This window comes from Lonchura striata, chromosome 12 (assembly GCF_050655825.1).
Source record: "Lonchura striata isolate lonStrDom1 chromosome 12, ASM5065582v1, whole genome shotgun sequence".
In the NCBI taxonomy this organism is placed as follows: Eukaryota; Metazoa; Chordata; class Aves; order Passeriformes; family Estrildidae; genus Lonchura; species Lonchura striata.
Genome location: NC_140714.1, coordinates 22,475,165 through 22,492,755, shown reverse-complemented (window position 1 = coordinate 22,492,755; position 17,591 = coordinate 22,475,165). Strand labels below are relative to the sequence as shown.

Genomic DNA, 17,591 nt, shown 5'->3' with positions numbered 1-17,591 from the left:
CCTGCGCAGAACAATAGAAAAGCAAGAGACATGGAGCGCAGCGCGTACGTGTTTATTGGTTACACCCAAGCTAGGGGTAGGGGAGGCAACGCAAACCGCCCCTGAGGGTGACCCGCCCGGGAGCCTGGATCCGGGGGGGGCCGGCGCGTCGCCCCCCTCCCCGGGACGGGGCCCGGGACCCCCCGCGGAAACCTCCCAAAAATCCGCGGCTTCCCCATCCGCCCCGCCACCGCCGGTCGGTGACCCGGTACCGGAGGTGCAGCAGCGCGCAGAGTTCTTTTGGCAGGGACTGGCGGGGGAAGCCAGAGCCGCGGGAGCCGCGGCTCGGGAGGAGATGTTGCCCACGCCGCGTCCATACCCCTTTGAAAATGGCGCCGGCAGCCAAGGGGAGGGGCGGGGCGCGGGCAGTCTCGGCGCGAAGAGCCCAGAGGCGCGGAGTTTCGCTAATGCGCGTGTGCGGGAGAAAGAGGAGGAGAGCGGCAGAGGGCTCGGAGCCAATCGGCAGCGGCGCCTGACGCCGCCACCATATAAGGGAGAAACCCACCCCTGCAGGAGGCAGGGCGAGCCCGGGGGGCGGCAGCGGCGCCACCCCCGGGGGGAGGAGCGGGGTCGGAGCCGCACAAAACGGCACCGAGCCCCGGAAGTGCGCTGGCATTCGACTTCCGACTCGGAGTCCAGCAGCAGCTCCGGCAGCTCGGAAGAGCTGACGGGAGCCGGCTGGGACTCTGAGACAAAGAGAATAGAGCCAATGCAATTTAAAACAAAACCAAGTAAAGCTTCAAGCCGCACCGAAAAGCAGCCACAATACGAACCAGCCCAGTTTACCGACTGGGGAGAAATAAAAATAGCCTGTGCTGAATGGTCCCCAGCGGCCGCCGTACAAGCCTTCCCGGTGAGGATCACCGGCCCGGAAGGGAACCAGCAGAGGGTATATGCCCCGGTAAACCCAAAAGATGTACAATCAATTGTCAAAGCCATTGCAGAAAAAAGAATCAATTCGGCCATGGTCTCTACACTAATTGATGGTCTTTTTAGTAATGACGACCTGCTTCCCTTTGATATCGAGCGAATAGGTCGTATGATACTTGATGGCGCGGGAATGATTGTATTTAGACAAGAATGGGAGGATAATTGTACAAAGCTATTAGCCCAAGCATCTGGCGCGAGGCAGCCACTACACAGATCGACTCTATCCAGGCTTATGGGAAAGCACGATGATATGATCACGCCTCAGCAACAAGCCACGCAGATGCGGGCTGAGGAGGTCAGGGCGACCACTCAGGCTGCTAGAGAGGCTATTCGTGCAGCTTCTCGGGTCGTAGCCAAGCCGTCGCCGTGGTCCACCGTGAGGCAGGCAGAGAGCGAAAGCTTCACGCAGTTCGTAGATCGCCTGCAGGCAGCAATAGACTCCTCTACCCTGCCGGCAGAGGCAAAGGGCCCCGTAGTATCTGACTGCTTGCGCCAGCAGTGCAACTCTGTCACCAAAGATATCTTACGTTCCCTGCCAGCCGGAGCCAGCCTGGCTGACATGATCAGACATGTAGTGAGGGAAGAACACCTGACACCCATTCAGGCAGCCGTCCACACCCTGACCAGTGCCATGGCGTGTTTCAAGTGTGGTGAGGCAGGTCACATCGCGGTAAGCTGTCCCCAGCCGACACGGCAGCCCGCCGCGGCGCCTCCACCCCAAACACGCCCGAGAGGAGCCTGTTGGAGCTGCGGGAGGAAGGGGCACCTCGCCAAGGAATGCAGGTCCCGGCCCCAGGGAAACGGGAGAGGGAGGGGGCGTGCGGGCTGCACCCAGCCTCCTCCCGCTGCAAATGCAAGGCAGCCCATCTATGCCAACCCCCAGTGGGACGGGGCGCCCTTATACCCCATACCCCCACGGGAGGCAGCCAGCTTCGTACCCTCGCCAGCGAATTTCGCAACACAGCCTGCGGTACCTTCGTACCCACTACTGCCGCAAGCAGCGCCTGTGCCGCAGGGTCAGCAGGGGACGCCCCAGAACGGGACCCCTGGGTGGCCCTGGCCATGAAAATAGGGAAGGAGCCACCGAAGGTGTGGGAGACGTGCCGCCTTTATGGCAGTCAGGACCCCCATGTCATAGGGCTTCAGTTTTGGGCAGACACAGGAGCAGACTGCTCGATTTTTCCCCAAGCACTGTGGCCCCGACACTGGCAATGCAAAGAAGTCCCCCCAGTGAACGGAGTGGGAGGGCCGTCCCGAGCTTGGAAAAGCACCCAATTAGTAGCCATAACGCTTCATACAAAAAAGGGACCAGAACAAACAGTAGCAATCCACCCCTACATTTTGCAAAACTCTCCACCCCTGATAGGAAGGGACATCCTTGCTATGTTAAGAATCAAGATTACAAATTTATAATAAGGGCCACTGCCGTACACCCACTGCTGCCAATCAAACTAACTTGGAAATCACCAGACCCCGTATGGGTCGAGCAGTGGCCCCTGTCAAAGCCTCGAATAGCAGCCTTGCTAGAACTGGTCGACCTCGAGCTGCAAAAGGGTCACATAGAACCCTCCACCAGCCCGTGGAACACCCCTGTGTTTATATACTAGAAACTACCTTTCTAACCCTAAACGAAACCAAACCGAACCTGACTAACTCCTGTTGACTTTGTTATGATGTTAAACCCCCTTTCTACGAAGGCATTGCTTTAGACACCCCCTTCAGTTACTCCACAGCCAGTGCCCCCCACCAGTGCAGATGAGACACTCCCCGCAGAGGAATCACCCTGAGTCAAATCACAGGACAAGGCAAATGTTTTGGTAATGCAACTTTAGCAAAGCAGAAAGGCAACTTCTGCACTAAAGTTGTCAAGCCCAACAGAAAAATCGGTAAGTGGGTGGTCCCATCCGCATCTGGAATGTGAGTTTGCCAGCGATCCGGAGTGAGTCCTTGTGTGTTCCTTGCCAAATTTAATGACTCTATTGACTTCTGTGTCCAAGTTCTGATTGTTCCTAGGGTCCTATACCACTCAGATGAAAAAGTGTACCACCTTTTCGAAGAACCTGACAGACTGCACAAAAGAGAAATAATCACAAATATAACTATCGCAATGCTGCTCGGCCTGGGAGCAGCTGGTACAGCCACAAGTGTCTCAGCCATCGCAACCCAACAGCACGGACTCTCTCAGCTGCAAATGACCATCGATGAATACCTGCAGAGAATCGATAAATCCATCTCCTATCTAGAAAAATCAGTCTCTTCGCTTTCAGAAGTAGTTTTACAGAATAGGCGAGGACTAGACCTCTTGTTCATGCAACAAGGAGGACTGTGTGCAGCTTTGAAAGAGGAATGCTGCTTTTATGCAGATCATACAGGAGTCGTTAAAGACTCCATGGCAGAACTCCGAGATAGACTGGCTCAAAGAAAGAGAGACAAGGAAACCCAGCAGAGCTGGTTCGAATCCTGGTTCAATCAATCACCTTGGCTCACCACTTTAATTTCTGCCCTAGTAGGTCCACTGGCAATACTGCTTTTAGCTGTTACCATAGGACCATGCCTGCTGAACAAGCTAGTCTCGTTTGTTCAGGCCCGTCTAGAACGGGCAAACATTCTGTTTGTAGGCCAGCAACAAATGCTGTAAACCAAAAAGTGCGAACACAGTCAGCTGCAAAAAGCCTTCGAAACTCACCTTGCGAGATTTACTCAGGTTTACCAAAAACCCTTTTTTCCTTACCAAGTTACAAGTTTGTACCTCACTCCAGTGCCTATATCTACGACTACCTCATGTTACTTATGAAAAGGAGGGGGGAGATGTAGTAGATAGGGACAGGCGAACGGAAGATTTCGGGATGTGACGGAAAGAAAGACCCCTTCCCCCTCTCACCCCGCAACATGTTATCCATTACCCCAAAGAATGTAACCACACCTAACCCAGTAGTTTTCCACTCCTGACTAACCCTAGAGACCCTACCAACCCCTCCTGACGTAGCAGAGTCCCCCAAGACTATTTAAACCCATGAGATAAGATAATAAAGGCTTTCGACCGTCCACCACACTGGTGCCTGCGTGTGTCGTTGGCCCGAGTGGCCCAGGGGAGACTGGGCTGCCGTGCTGTTCCTTGAAACCAGGTCGCCTTGCCTTCCCCTGAAGGCAACATTTGGGCTCATGCAGTTCATGAGCTCATGGGGGCTGGGGTCTTGGGAATTTGAATTTTTCTGATCGTGTTTCTGCCAATGTAAAGGTCATTTTTTCCCCCCTTAATTGATTGAGATTTGGGGTTTTTGCATTCAATGATGAATTTTTCCATGTTCACTTACTGGTAGTTCATGACTGTTTTCTCCCCTGAGAGGGAGAAGGGCTGCTGGGAATGTGTCTGTTCCAAGGTCCAGGTCTTATGCGAGTTGAAATGTCTGAGCTTTTCAAGTAACTAAGCAGTGCCAGCTCAAGCCCAAGCCCCAGTCCTTTCTCATCCAGCAGGAGATTTGGCGTGTGTCAGCAACCACAGTTTCAACACCTTGTTCTGGTACAGAGATGAGAGGTTTTGGTTTTACAAAATAAAACTAGCAAAGCCAATGGCCTGGGCTGTCCTTGCAGCCTGGTCTTGGCTGTCTTTGAGCCCCTGGCGTGGAGAGCTCCACTGCAAATCCCGTGTTCCTGGAAGTGCCCATGCTGGACACTGTGTGATATGCTCAGGCAGAGACTTCCCCTTCAGAGCTTCCAAGAACAGAAAACACCCTCCCAAGTTTTTCCCTCAGGAGATGGAAGCAACCCCAGCCACGAGGTGTTGGCTCCGCACAGCTGCTGCTCAGGGGGCTCGGGACGGGCGTGGAGCTCTTCCCTCAGAGCCAGGCTGCTTTCGCCTCAGCTTGTGGAACAACCATCGCTGCAGTTTCTCGCAGGAACCCCTGGGCAGGGGCTGTCGGCGTGACTGCCTTCCCGAGAGCAATCCCCTCCCAGGCCGGACCACCAGCTCCCCCAGCCCACCCTACACTCAGGCACAGATGTAGGAAAGGCGTGCTCAACCAGCAAGAGAAGGAGGGCTCTTGACTTGAGGAATCCAACTGGGTTTTATTGTAGGAATGGCAGAGGGTCCAGGGACAGCGGGATACAGGTGAGGTGGAGGGTAGGACAGGCAGGAAGGTCCACAGCCACAGCTGAAGGGTCTTGGTATCAAGGAGCCAGAGAGAGAGAGGGTGCTGATCTCTCTCACAGGAGCATGAGGCACTCAGGAACAAGGCACCAAGCCCCACGCAGGGGAGGGGACAAGGTATATGGCACTTCTCCCTCTCTCAGCCCCTAAACTATTAGGCTAGCCCAGAGATATGAGGCCTTGAGGGGAGTAACATCAGGAGATGGGCAAAGATTCCGAAAGAGGCTCTCACCCCAATGTAGTTGTCCAGCTCTTTATTCCATGAGGTCTGGGGGAAAGAGCAGGGGGAAAGAGGGCGAACAGGAAGGGTCATGGCCTTATCTAGGCTCTGGACAGGGAGGGCTTCTCTGGCTCTCCACCAACCCTGTTGGGGCTGGAAGGAGGGGACCAGGCTTATCTTGATCAGAGTCACAGAGGTCCAGGGGAATGGGGGAAAGCATGGCCTGAGCCCAATGTAACAGTTATATAACCGGGAAAGGGTAGGAGGGGTTAAGGTATGAACAAACCAATGGGCTTAGGCAAGAAGGGAGGAGCTGGGATGGGGTGACACAGCCACAAACAATGGGGAGTGGAGAGGGGTGTGGTTCTAGACAGAGACCAATGGGTGGACAGAGGATACAGAGTTTTCCAGCACAGGGGAGTGAGCACCGTTTAAGTGACAAAGCCAGATTTACATGAGACAAGGGGGAACCCTGGGAAAAAGCTTTGGTTTCTCACCCTGAACTAGAAGGGAGTTTCCTCCCAGGCCATTCCCATTCCAATGTCAGACCCATGGCCTCCCACAGTTTCTAACAAAGTGCAGTTGTTGTCTCTGATGTGCTTTGGCATGAGTGTGTGTCCTGTCATAGAACAGTTGTGTGTTTTAACTCGCCGGTGGTCAGGGCAGTGCCATCAGAGCCTCTAAGGGGAGGCAGCCAGGCCAGCAGCTCTGCCAGGGCCGAACAGTGGGGGCTGTACAGAGCCTTCCCCCACCTCCCTCTTATTTCTCATTTCTCATTAAAATGTTCTCCCACAGGACGGGGAAAACAAAAGATGTCTTACTGTGTACTTTCATGTTTTTTTAGTCTATCAGACCTGGAGTGTGGCAAATGGGAATGAGGAGTCATTTAAAAGGCTCAGCTGTGATCTGCAATTGGTGTCCATGAGGGTTATGAATAAGGAAAAAACTTAATCTTTAAATGAAAATGCTTGGAATTCTGGGCAAGTTGTGTTATTTCTGTTGAAGAACCGGAGTGATCCCTGAGGGGGCAGGAGATGTCACCTCTCAAAAAGGCACTGCCAGTAAAAAAAAACCCTCAGAAACTGGATACTATTTAGAATTGGAGAGTGCTATAGCCATTGCTGAAATGCCTCTCTCTAATCATTAAAATCAGCCCCAGGTCTGCTGTGTCTCTGAGGCAGAACTATGGAAGGATAATCTCTGCCCATCTCATGCTTTTTGGTCAAGTGGCACAGATTTCTCTCCTGGTTCCTGTACCTGATCACAGTTACCAGGAGGATGCTCACTGGTAGCAGCAGACAGACTAGAACTGTACATTCCTTCATGTTTTCCCTGTGAGCTGATACAGGGGTTAAGGGGGGAAAGTATTGTCTTCCCTGAGCACCAACAGTAGTTCTGTTGCCAGAGGCTGCGGGCAGAGCAGGGAGCGCATAGTCTTAGTATTTTTTCCCCCACTGTGTAAAGGGGATGGCTTGAATAGCCTTACTTTCCCTCCTCACTGAGTTCTAAAATCAGCACAGCCTTCATTGTCCACTGGTGCATTTAGTAGTATTAACATCCTTACTCCTACAACTATGACCGCTACTCAGGGTGAAACCCTGCAGGCAAGAGTTTGGAAAGCTGTGTTTACACTGAACCAACTTATTATTCCTCCCTCATATACAATACCTCTTATTCTAACACATTTTTTGTTGTACAGTCACCAAGTGACAGACCCTGCTCCAGTCTGGGTTCACAATTTGCAAGCACGGGATCTTGTTACCTGGGGACGTGGATATTCGTGTGTCTCCACAAATGACAGGAGTTCAGTGAGTGCCTGCTCGTTGTGTTTGGCCTGTGTTGGATAACACCCCTCGGAGCAACAGACCTTGCCGTGGCTCACGTGGCTCTCTGGAATAGCGAGAATGTTTGGGTGACCCTATTGCATGCATTAAACCAAACAAAGTGGCACCAGAAACTGAAATATTACACCCGGCAGTTTGATTTATCAAAATCACACTGCTTGGTGTCAGCAGTTAGGTAGAGATCAAAGCAAGCCAGCAAAAATCCAAAATCCAGAGCACTGCATAAAGATCTAGTTTTACTTTGTAGAGACAGTGCATGGCCAAGAATCCACCGTAGAACAGTAGAGGGGCCTTGCACCATTGGTCAGGTGCGGTAACGCCCAGTACAGCACCATTGTAAGCTGCACTGCACAGCACAGACTGCAGAGAGCACTGAACACACCATCAGTAGGCTGTCGCCGTGACATTCATTTATGGAACGTAAGGGAACACACAGCCACTGGCTTGTTTCTGCTCTGGATGATAATGTAGATAGCATTTGCCACACTGCTTCATGAAACCATGCAGCTATTGATTTTTGTTATTATCCCATGGGCATGTGTGTGAAGATTTCAATGGTATGTGCTGCATGAATTTAAAAGATGAATCAAAATCAATTCGCAAACGCATTCAGGAATTAATGGAAACGACACGGGAGATGCTTGTACCGTCTTTGCTATCTTGTCTGCAAAGGGCCCTGCAGAAGATGGGAAACATGGCATTTGTGGTTGAAAAGCACAAAAGGGGAATTGTAGAATAGGAATGGAGCTGCAGGCAGCCTCAGCCTTGATGAGTTACAGCTGTGTCCTTGAACAAGTGAGGTAAACAGCTTTGAGGGAGAAGAAGCGTGCAATGCCAGTGTGTGTTGACATCCACACCAAGAAACAGAGAAATTTATGACCAATTACAAAAGCGTAGAAGGCACATGCTTGTAGTTTGTGACCCAATTATTATGCAAAAATGAGTGCACGTTATGCGTGTGATCTAGAGAAAAAGTAAAAAGTTGTACTGTGGCATCATGAACTGCTGATGCGTGCCACCATCTTCAGTGTAAGTCTTTTATCCACTTTCACACTACAGCTTTTCTCGTTTGCAGAAATGTTGAGATCTGTTCACTAGTGGGGTGTCTTGGATGGGTGGATGTGACAGAACAAGAAGTTAATTATTCCTCAACAGACCATGGTTTGAATTACATGCAGTAGATAATGTTTCAGGGCACACTTTTGAATAATGAGGAGGAGACAAACTGTGTGTTTCCTAGCAGCCTGTCTTCTGGCAAGCTGTTATTGGTTTATTTGAATATTTGCACAACTGAACAGTGGCATTTGGAAAAAGAAAACAATGTAAATATTGTTCTGGGTTTTTTTTGTTCTGAACAGATTTATAAGGAGATGAAATGCAGTATTTCTCTCTTCACAGTGCGAAATTTACCCAAATTGGAAGCCACCTTCCCATAATCCCACCTGAACACTTGCAGTATGCTTCATTTGTTTAAATTGCCAAGACAACCAAGCCTTTGGGGAGGACCTTCTTCACAGTTTCAGGTGCGTTTCAGCTGAAGGCCAGAGGCATGACATCAGCCATCACAGATTACTTTTATTCCACTGCAAATGCTCCATTCATTTGGTGTGATGCCAGCATCCTCCAGAGAGTTGCACAAAACCTCCCTGCATGCTTTGGATTTGAGATGAACTAACAAATACATGGAGTTACAGATCATTAGGAACAAACTCCCTGGCAAATAGGTCACTCCAGAAATGGAGGATTGCGAGTTACCCTGGCTGGGTTTGAAAGCAGCTGTAGGTAACATTTACAGGGACTGATGCTGTCTCCTGGCAGTGCAATACACTTTGGGTTTCACTGTCCTTGCTCTTTGCCTCTTCCTGGAGTGTTTGGGCAGAGCTGGCTGCTGCCAGTGATGCAGGGTAGGGACTGTTTGGCCCTGGCAGCACACACACTGATCTGACCCCTCCAGAGGCAGGATTCATTCAGGACAGCATTTCCAAACTTCCAAGCTCTTACTGTTTAAAATACAAGCTTAGGCAAGCTGATGTGAACTCCAGGCCATGCATCTACTTCAGATACACTCATCTTACAAATCTGGATGAATTTACAGCAAAAGATGCAATTTAACCATGAGGATTTGAAGAGCATGCAGTATCCAAGGATAAGGATGTGCATAAATGTGCTGAGGAGCAGAGCACCTGTAATTGGACAGATGCATTTTGAAAAGAATTTAGAAAGTTAATAAATTTTTTAGATTCTTTCAACTGCTCTTTCCACTGAAGGAGTATCTTATGCTCCATCAAATTGGTTTTTAATTTAAATATGTCCTTTATAATAAGATCTAGGATTTTAAAAAGTGCATAGTTAAGTGACTGAGATCCTGCTTCACATTTGAATTCTGAAGCAAAATACAGTTTCTTGAAAATAGTGTTCTTGCACACAGTCCTGCAGTATAACTCATCTGGTTTGTTCACTGCATGAAGAAAACCAGGCATAAGCTGTAAGGAAAAACCTTTTATAGAGTTTTCAGCATATTTTTTTAGTGGAATAAAATGACACTCCCTAAAGCCAAGCAGGTGCAACACCAGCTCTGAAAGAGAATTCCAGAAAGGTCAAACAGAATGTGTTCTGAGCTCACAAAAAACTACATCTTATGGCAAATCTCCAGAATGGATAGTGTAGGGTGGGTTTTGTTCCTTGTTTGTTTCCTTGTTTGTTTGGTTTTTAATGTGGTGTTTAAATTTTAAAAATGGGGCTATTCATTATTTATACAGAAAAATATCATTTGTCTTCTGCTTTTCACCAAGTGCTTTCCAATTTAGAAAGGGTCACTTGATTGTAATTAAACCAAATGTTAGTGAATAATTCAGTACCTTTTTCCTTCACCCCATCCTGTTCATTAGTTAGAACCAAAAGGCTGCAACTTTCAAATAATAACAAATCTTTAGTCAATAATTAGTAATAATTAAAGATGCAAAGCTCTTATAGCAGCTAGTTAGGAACAAAGAAGATTCTGTTTGTGAAATTAGAACTAATAAGGAAAAAATTAATTTCTCATCAACTCAAATATTTCTAAAAATGTAAGCTTTCATACAGTGTACTCCTGGGAATCTCTTTGTAATTTCATTTGATAAACACAGAGCTAAAATTGGCATCCTTGTAATTAATTTACATTATTACATAAAAATATGGGGAGAATAATTCACAGAGAGAAACTGCATGGTGCAGAGTTGCTTTAAAGCTTTTTTTCTCTTTCTATGAATTATATCAGATATGTAGTTGCATAAATCAGAATGGCACTTTGGGGGCTCTTACAGTCTGAGGTGCTTAAAAGATTTAGAAATTTTTAGTAGAACTCAGTGATTGTAAAATTGGGCTAAATAGAGAATCTTCTTTTTTTTTTTCCTGTGTTTCACACAACTTTTCACAAACCTCTAACACGAGAAAAAAAAAATAACATTCTAAACTAAAAGTAAACTGAAATGAGCAAAACCATTTACAGATTGCATGAAAATCTGTTGACAAACACTGTTCTGCTGTTTTGGGTCTGGGTCACTACCAGAACTGTTTGACACTTCCACTGATGGAAAAGTTCAAATAGCAGTTTTCTGCTGGAGCAGAGTTCATCTGACAAAAATCTTTAGTCCTGTAGGATTCCTGTGCTTCCAGTGCAACTGAGCCTGGCTCCAGGCGCAGCATGGGAGATGCTTATCAACTTCTAAAGAGATCCTCCTGTCTCTTCATCACCTCCTTAGCAGGGCTATGCAGAGAAGTGATCTGAGAGAGTGACAACTTACTCAAAAGGACCCACAAGCAACAAGAGAGGCCGGTGGGGAAGAAAGGAGAACACAAGTCTGTTCCCAGGATCCCAAGAGGAAATATTTCTAAATAACATAAAACCTGGTGGGGCCAAGCTGTTGGCTGGTGAGGAGAAATAAAATGGCAGATGGATGTCGAAGTGCTTAGGGAGATCACATGGGAGTAAAAGCACCCGTGATGACAGCTTGTGGGGAGCAGCTCTTTTCTGGGTGAGAACAGTCACCCCAATTTCACTGCATGCTCTCATCTCCAGAATAAAAAGCACAGGGAGGCAAACGACCTTCACAGGTTCTACACAAGCCAGCACGAGTTCTGATGATGGGCTTCCAGCTTCCTGCCTCAGCAATAAAATACACCTGAGAATGGATTTAGGAGCTGTTAGAGACAGGGCCCTCTCCTATGATAGATCCCAGGTGAGCGGGAATGACCCCAGCTTCTTGTGAACTTCAAAGGAAAACAGGAACAAATGTTTTCCCACTGTATTTTGGGTCTTTTCTAGGATATTTCTTTTTGTATTCCATCACCTTATTTAGCTTTTGAGTGCTGCTGGGCATCGAGAAGAGTCTCTAATTGTGCTGGGTGTTCTTTTTCCCTTAGCAGGTAGTGAGAAGTTAGAACAGGGCCCTGGGTACAGGCAGTTCAGATTTGCCAATCTCCCATGCTCTCCCCTGCATTTGTCAATGTCTGAGTTTCACCAACTATTATGCTGCCAACTTGCCTAGTTCTGTTCCCGTGAAGTTTATCACAGCCTTCTCTTAGGATGATAAATAATTTTGTTATCTGCAAATCCTGCTGACTTCATTTTTCTGTTCTACACTTAGTTTCTGCCTTTCTGGATAATGAATGAGTGTATTAAATGCTAACTACAGTCCAGATCCCTGGGACATACTAATATTAACCTCCTACTGAATTGAAAACTGACAGCCTAATGAATTAGAACTCTTTGCATGGGAACAACAGTATTGACACAGGGAAAATCAGGATGACTTGTGATTTACTTGGAAGCTGAAGAACAAATCAAACCAAAACCCATCCCAAAACTTTGCAAGTGCAAGTACCTGCGATTTTCACTGAATTTAATTATGGGTCTTGGGAAAAAAAAACAGGCTACGTGAGGAAAAACCAAATCTAATTTTAAAAGAGGGGGGGAAACTACCTCTGTATTCCTGTTCCCTTTGCTGTGTATGGAATCACTGAATTATAAAACAGCACCTTAAGCATTTTCCCCCTATGAAACTGCTGAAAGTGCCTTGGCTAGAATATCCTTGGAAAATCAAAGCTTGTTTAGGTATTTGATACAGAGAGGACAAGGTGAGCATTTATAGCTAATCAAGCCTGAAGTCAAAGATGAACAAGATGAACCAAACTGATGACTATTGTAGCTTTAATCATGCTGGCAGGACATGCTGCCTTCTCAAAGTAATTTAGATTTTTCTGGATATCAGAAAAAGTCCCACATTTCTCTGATAGTTTGGTATAGTATCTGTAGTGGATATTTCTGAAAGCAAAAAATATATTTGGAACAAACATCACCAAACCACATAAAAAAGGGCAGTTTCTTAGTGTTCTGCCACTCTTATAAAAACTAATATATTAAAACTTAGATGTGTTATAAATTTCAGCAAAAAGTCTAGAGTTATTCCTGGAACTACAATACTCCAGCATATAAAAAGTGTGTAATTTATACAGGTTTAAAAACTCTAATTAGTATCTTCTAAGTACAAATCATCTTGTTTGAACTTTGTCCCAAAGGAGAGGTAGAAGAAAACAAAAAATGTTAATGAATATTCATATGCTATTGAAGTGAACCTCCTTCATGCATGAACACTTTGAGGGACCAAATTTTCTTAGCACAAAAAGTGTGCTACTTCACAGAAAGTGTGCAGGTGTAATAATGCATTTAATTAAAAATTTATTGAACTAAACCGGTGTTACTAAACTAACAGGCCTTTCCATGGGAAACCATAAAGTTCTTTGGGAAATCTGCCATGCTTTACTAAAGTTTTCAGTAAGTTCTATCAAAGCAGATTCCTTTAATCAGGTTAGAAGAACTTACAAAATGCCTGACCTTTAAAATTACTGTCCTGTGCCTCACTATCTGCAATGAATTTGTCTCAGGGACATTGTATTTAACCTTTTTATTTGCTACAAATCTGCAGTTGCAAATTCACATCAAAGACAACTTTTTTGCTCCATAAATTCATCCAATTTTTCAATGTTGAATATTCCATTCCCCACAGTAACTTGATTGGTAGATAGCTTACCTGGAAAAGTGACCCTGAAAGGATTTTAGGAGACAAAACAGAAATCAGGGCACCTGAGTGCAGTACATGATCTGTTATAGTCTGTGGTGTATTGCAGCACCTCCTGTTTTTCCACTGACATTCTAGTGAAGGACTCACTGTGCATGTAACAGAATTTAGGTTTCTTCAAGGTGGGCAGGAGGAGTTGAATTTTTAGTACTTATGTATAGATTAGAATTAAAAGAAATACTTTAAATTAAGAAATGCAATTTTAGAAATGCAAATTTAGAGACACTTTCTAGTGTCTCTGTAGATGGGGAAGTCTGAGATCCTTGTTTTTTAGGTACAGAACCCTATAGATCACTGTCAGTGCTGAGATAAATCAGATCAGAAGACTTCTACATGAAGAGAATGGGAAAAATAGAAAAGATTATGGGATTTTATACATGTTGGTGTTTAATGCATAAAAAATAGCAAACCAATTCAGAAGAGTGTTAATGTTTAAAACAGACTCGGAATTATTGTACTGGAATGCCTACTTAAGATTTGTGAGGTGTACATAGCATAATTTGCAACCAAGTAACCTTGAAAAGACCAAATTCACTTTTGTTAGTACTACTATTAACTGTATTAAACATATTCACATGCCTGCTCATAAATAGTATTCATTATTTTCAAGATGTAAGATTTCTGTGTTCTGCTAAATTTCCCTGGTGTATTTAAAGCAGAAGCAAAGGTTGGGATTTTTGTTTGTTACTTGTCTTATCTTGTGAATTCTCCTCACTCCTGCATTCATTGAGTTGTGGGGTGAATAGCTCATTAATGTGATTTCTATCTGTGTACAAAGGCACAAGGCAGAAGCACTGTTATGTAACAGCTCGAAAAGACACCTATAAATAACCTCCTTTAATAACCATAAATTTACATTAGAAAGGTAGATAAACTCTGAAGTGAAAATTGTTTATTTTTATCTGATGCAGCTATTTCATAATCTCAATGTTATCAGACTCATCCTGCATAAATTAGTGAGGTCTTGGGGTTTTACACCATCTGGGAAAGTCTTGCATATTGAATGGATTTATCCCATAGGAACAGGATCTAAAAGGCTGCATTTCTCTGTGGGGACTCAGTTGTACTTGGTACACATTGGGAAACTCCCAGCAGCATCCCTGGCAGATGAGGCTGTGCAAAGAAAGGCAGGCTTGGCTCTTATTTTACCCATTTTCTAAACACAAGGACTCTTGTCTCAATAACCTGAATGAACTGAACCTCCATCAATTTTGAGCATTCCTTCCTCGACACCAGTAACTGCCTGCTTTAATTTTGGACATTTTCTGAATGTATGCCTTCCTTTGGCCTAATGCCTTGGAAGGAAGGAAAATCCTGGCAGGATAACCAAAATATTCAGTTTTATATTGCTGTCAGTCCATCATTACCCCTGTAGAAAGCAGTAGTAAGGCTGAGAGGATGTTCTCATAAAACCTTCCATAGGTGTATGAAGATATAAAAGTCTAATACAGTAAATTGAATGTGATTACTGGTGGAGAAAGTGATACAGAAATAACTGGAAAAGGACTCTTTCTGTACTCAGTAAGTCTCAAATACCCTTGTGAGGTAATGCAGTGTAACGCCTCATCCATCCCGGGATTCTCTGAGTCTTTTGCTGGTGCTAAGGGACACCAGCTGAAGTGCTGTTCCTCTGTTGTTGGTTTTTAGGTACCTTTTAATATATTGGATGCTTTACATACTTCTTTGACTGAAGTTCCTTTGCTGGAGATACTTTTCAAGGCTCTGCAGCTATGAGGGTGGAACCAGCAAGCAAATTAAGCAGAAAAAAGCCCAGCAATGAAAGCCATTGAGCTGGTCAGTCAGGAAATATATGTGCTATGATCTCAGTGATGGGTGAGACAGACAAGGGGAGCAGCAACCTGCCAGGCAGGAAGGAAGCTGACCATCTTTCCTAGTGATTTTTGCAGGATACTGCTGTGCTCTGCAGCGTAAACACAGACAGCATCAGTCAAAAAAAGAGACCCATCACCGTTACTCTGCTCTAAAGTTACTATTCCCAGACCACCTTCTTTGTCAAATCTATTGACTTGCCCTTTTCATCTCCTCCCCAGCATGGTGTAGGCAACTCCCCATTCTCTTCCCAACCAGAGCTGCATCCCTGCAGGAAAAGGCATTTCATTAAATGTATTACTAGTGCTTGTCAGTCATTCTTCAGCCTTTAAATCAAATACTATTTTATTTGAGAGGTTCAAGAGTGTGATAATGGAGAATGTTTTTCATCATTCTACTGGGTGAGCCCTGATTATTTCAGCTTAATAAAACTGTTCTTACAAGTAAATTGTACCTAATGCATTCAACTGCTGAAACTTCACAGAGCTGGTCCTACACTGTTAACACACAAGTACAGACATACCTGCAAGGGTTAGGATTGGAGCTGGTTTGAGTCATTCTCACCCAGTACACTTTAAAATAACCCTCCACACCTTATTGCCTTACCATTTTGCTGGAGTTTCACCTTCTAAGTTGCATTTATTCAGAGTTGGTTTTGTTGTTTGGGTTTGGGCTCTCTTGGGGGGTGTGTTCTTTTGCTTCAAAGATAAGTTTAAAATATTTTAAATTACTCAGACATTTAAAAATATGAAACGCCTGAAAATTAGGCCAGGTGTTTCTTGTCCAGATGGTCCTTCATCACTGTGCCATTCAAATACTTCCTTTTCTTGAACAAGGACAACAGATCACCTAATCATATATTGACACACATTTTTCTAGCTTTATGAAAAATATATTTCCCTCAGAAATTGATAGATTTAAAATATTTGATCAGAGTACATGTCTGTCTGGTTCCTTGGCAGTGTTTTCAGATCTTCAGACCATCCAAGTGAGTTTGTAAAATCTTTCAGTAATTCCCTCCCTTTTAGTTTCATATTCCAGTTGAAACATGATCAGCACCTGGTGTTTTGTTATTTATTGCATGTATTTTGATTGCCTCTAAAATCTCTTGAAATTCTTCCACAAAAGGCTCAGCTTCTTAGGGAACAACCATTTATTGTTTGACGATTTCCATTTGTGTTCTTTCTCAGACTTACTCAGGTGTACTTGATATGTCTGTAAAATCACCTCCGATTCCTGGCGTGTGTATCCTGCTCCCATTCTCCAGCACACCGGGTAACCCTGAGAGGAGGTGTTTGCACTGTCTGTCCTGGCAGGACGGCTGTGCTGACTCCTATGGATCTCACAGCAGCGCAGAAAGGAAAAGGGGAGCAGTGCAGCAACGCTGCTGAGTCAGCCCCTGATGTTTTAGTGACTCCTTCCTACCCCTGAGGCGGGGACTCCTCAGAGCACACACTGACTGCACTGGCTGCCTCCCAGCTCAGCCTCCTCTGGCCAAAAGAAATGCTAACCCATTGCTGCAATGCATGACTTACAATTCAAGGGAGCACACAATTCACTTGGTAATTTTACCATATAATGGAAGCTGTAGATTTGCTCATCAATGTCCCCTGCCTTACTCTGTTCTTAAAACCGCCAGATATGCACTGAAAGATGTGTTGGATGTTTACTTGCAATGCTTCACTGTCATGTTTCATCAATAAGCTTTAAGGTCCCAACTGCACCTTGCTGATCCTTATGAAAATAACTTAAGTCTAAGAAGTATTTGCTACTGGAAAATTATTGTTCTCACATTGAATACTCATCACCACCGCCTGCTGATGAGAGAAAGGAAATAAATTCTGAGATTGCACACTCTGCTTTTAAAGCTAGGAAGTATTAAGATACAGACCTCATTCACAACACAGGATGCAAAATACTCATTACCTCTTATTTACTCAGTTTGAATTGTACTAACTGTAAACACATTGTACTCTTTAGTCATGGGCAATTTTATACATTCCTCCCTAATATCCCAGCCTTTAGTGAACTTACCTTCCTAACATGTGTACAAAGAAAGCTTCCAACTTCACTGAGAGAAATAGTAAAGAAGATAAACAACCCTCAGTATTTTGGGGAGCGATTTAAAGTGCAAGAGCTTGATTTGCCAACACCTTTAATATCGCACATCTTTCTAGGCCCAGCTCCTATTAACTTAAATTGCAGCTGCATAGTTCAGCTCTTCTCTAAATCAGACCATACAATTTCATGATAGTTAATCAGAAAATGAGTAATACACACACAGAAGCTGCAGGGAAAACTGAACTGTCCAGCAGCACACATTCCTCTGGGATAGAAAGTGGAACAGCATTGCTGAGGTACTGATAAACAAAACATGAGCTGAATAAATAGTGCAAAAAGTGCTCCTATGTAAAGAGAACGTCCTGTATAAGTTTACTCGCTTAGAATAAATGAGAACTGGCTAA

The 17,591-nt window shown here is 45.0% G+C and overlaps 1 protein-coding gene across 5 annotated transcripts in view; it reads left to right on the top strand.

Annotated features, from left to right (window-relative positions):
- LOC110478256 (nuclear pore membrane glycoprotein 210-like) overlaps nucleotides 1–17,591 on the top strand; it is a 27,373-nt gene extending 9,782 nt beyond the window's left edge. The window contains exons 4-6 of one of the 5 annotated variants that reach the window (XR_014958217.1): nucleotides 7,036–7,144; nucleotides 8,579–8,703; nucleotides 16,317–17,591. Coding sequence is in view for 2 of the 5 variants with exons in the window: in XM_085590840.1 (XP_085446966.1) it covers nucleotides 7,036–7,134 (99 nt within the window). In the remaining 3 variants the exon portion in view is untranslated. Of the gene's footprint in view, nucleotides 1–7,035 lie in introns of all 5 variants that reach the window. The other 4 variants (XR_014958215.1, XR_014958216.1, XM_085590840.1 and 1 more) reach the window with 4 other exon arrangements.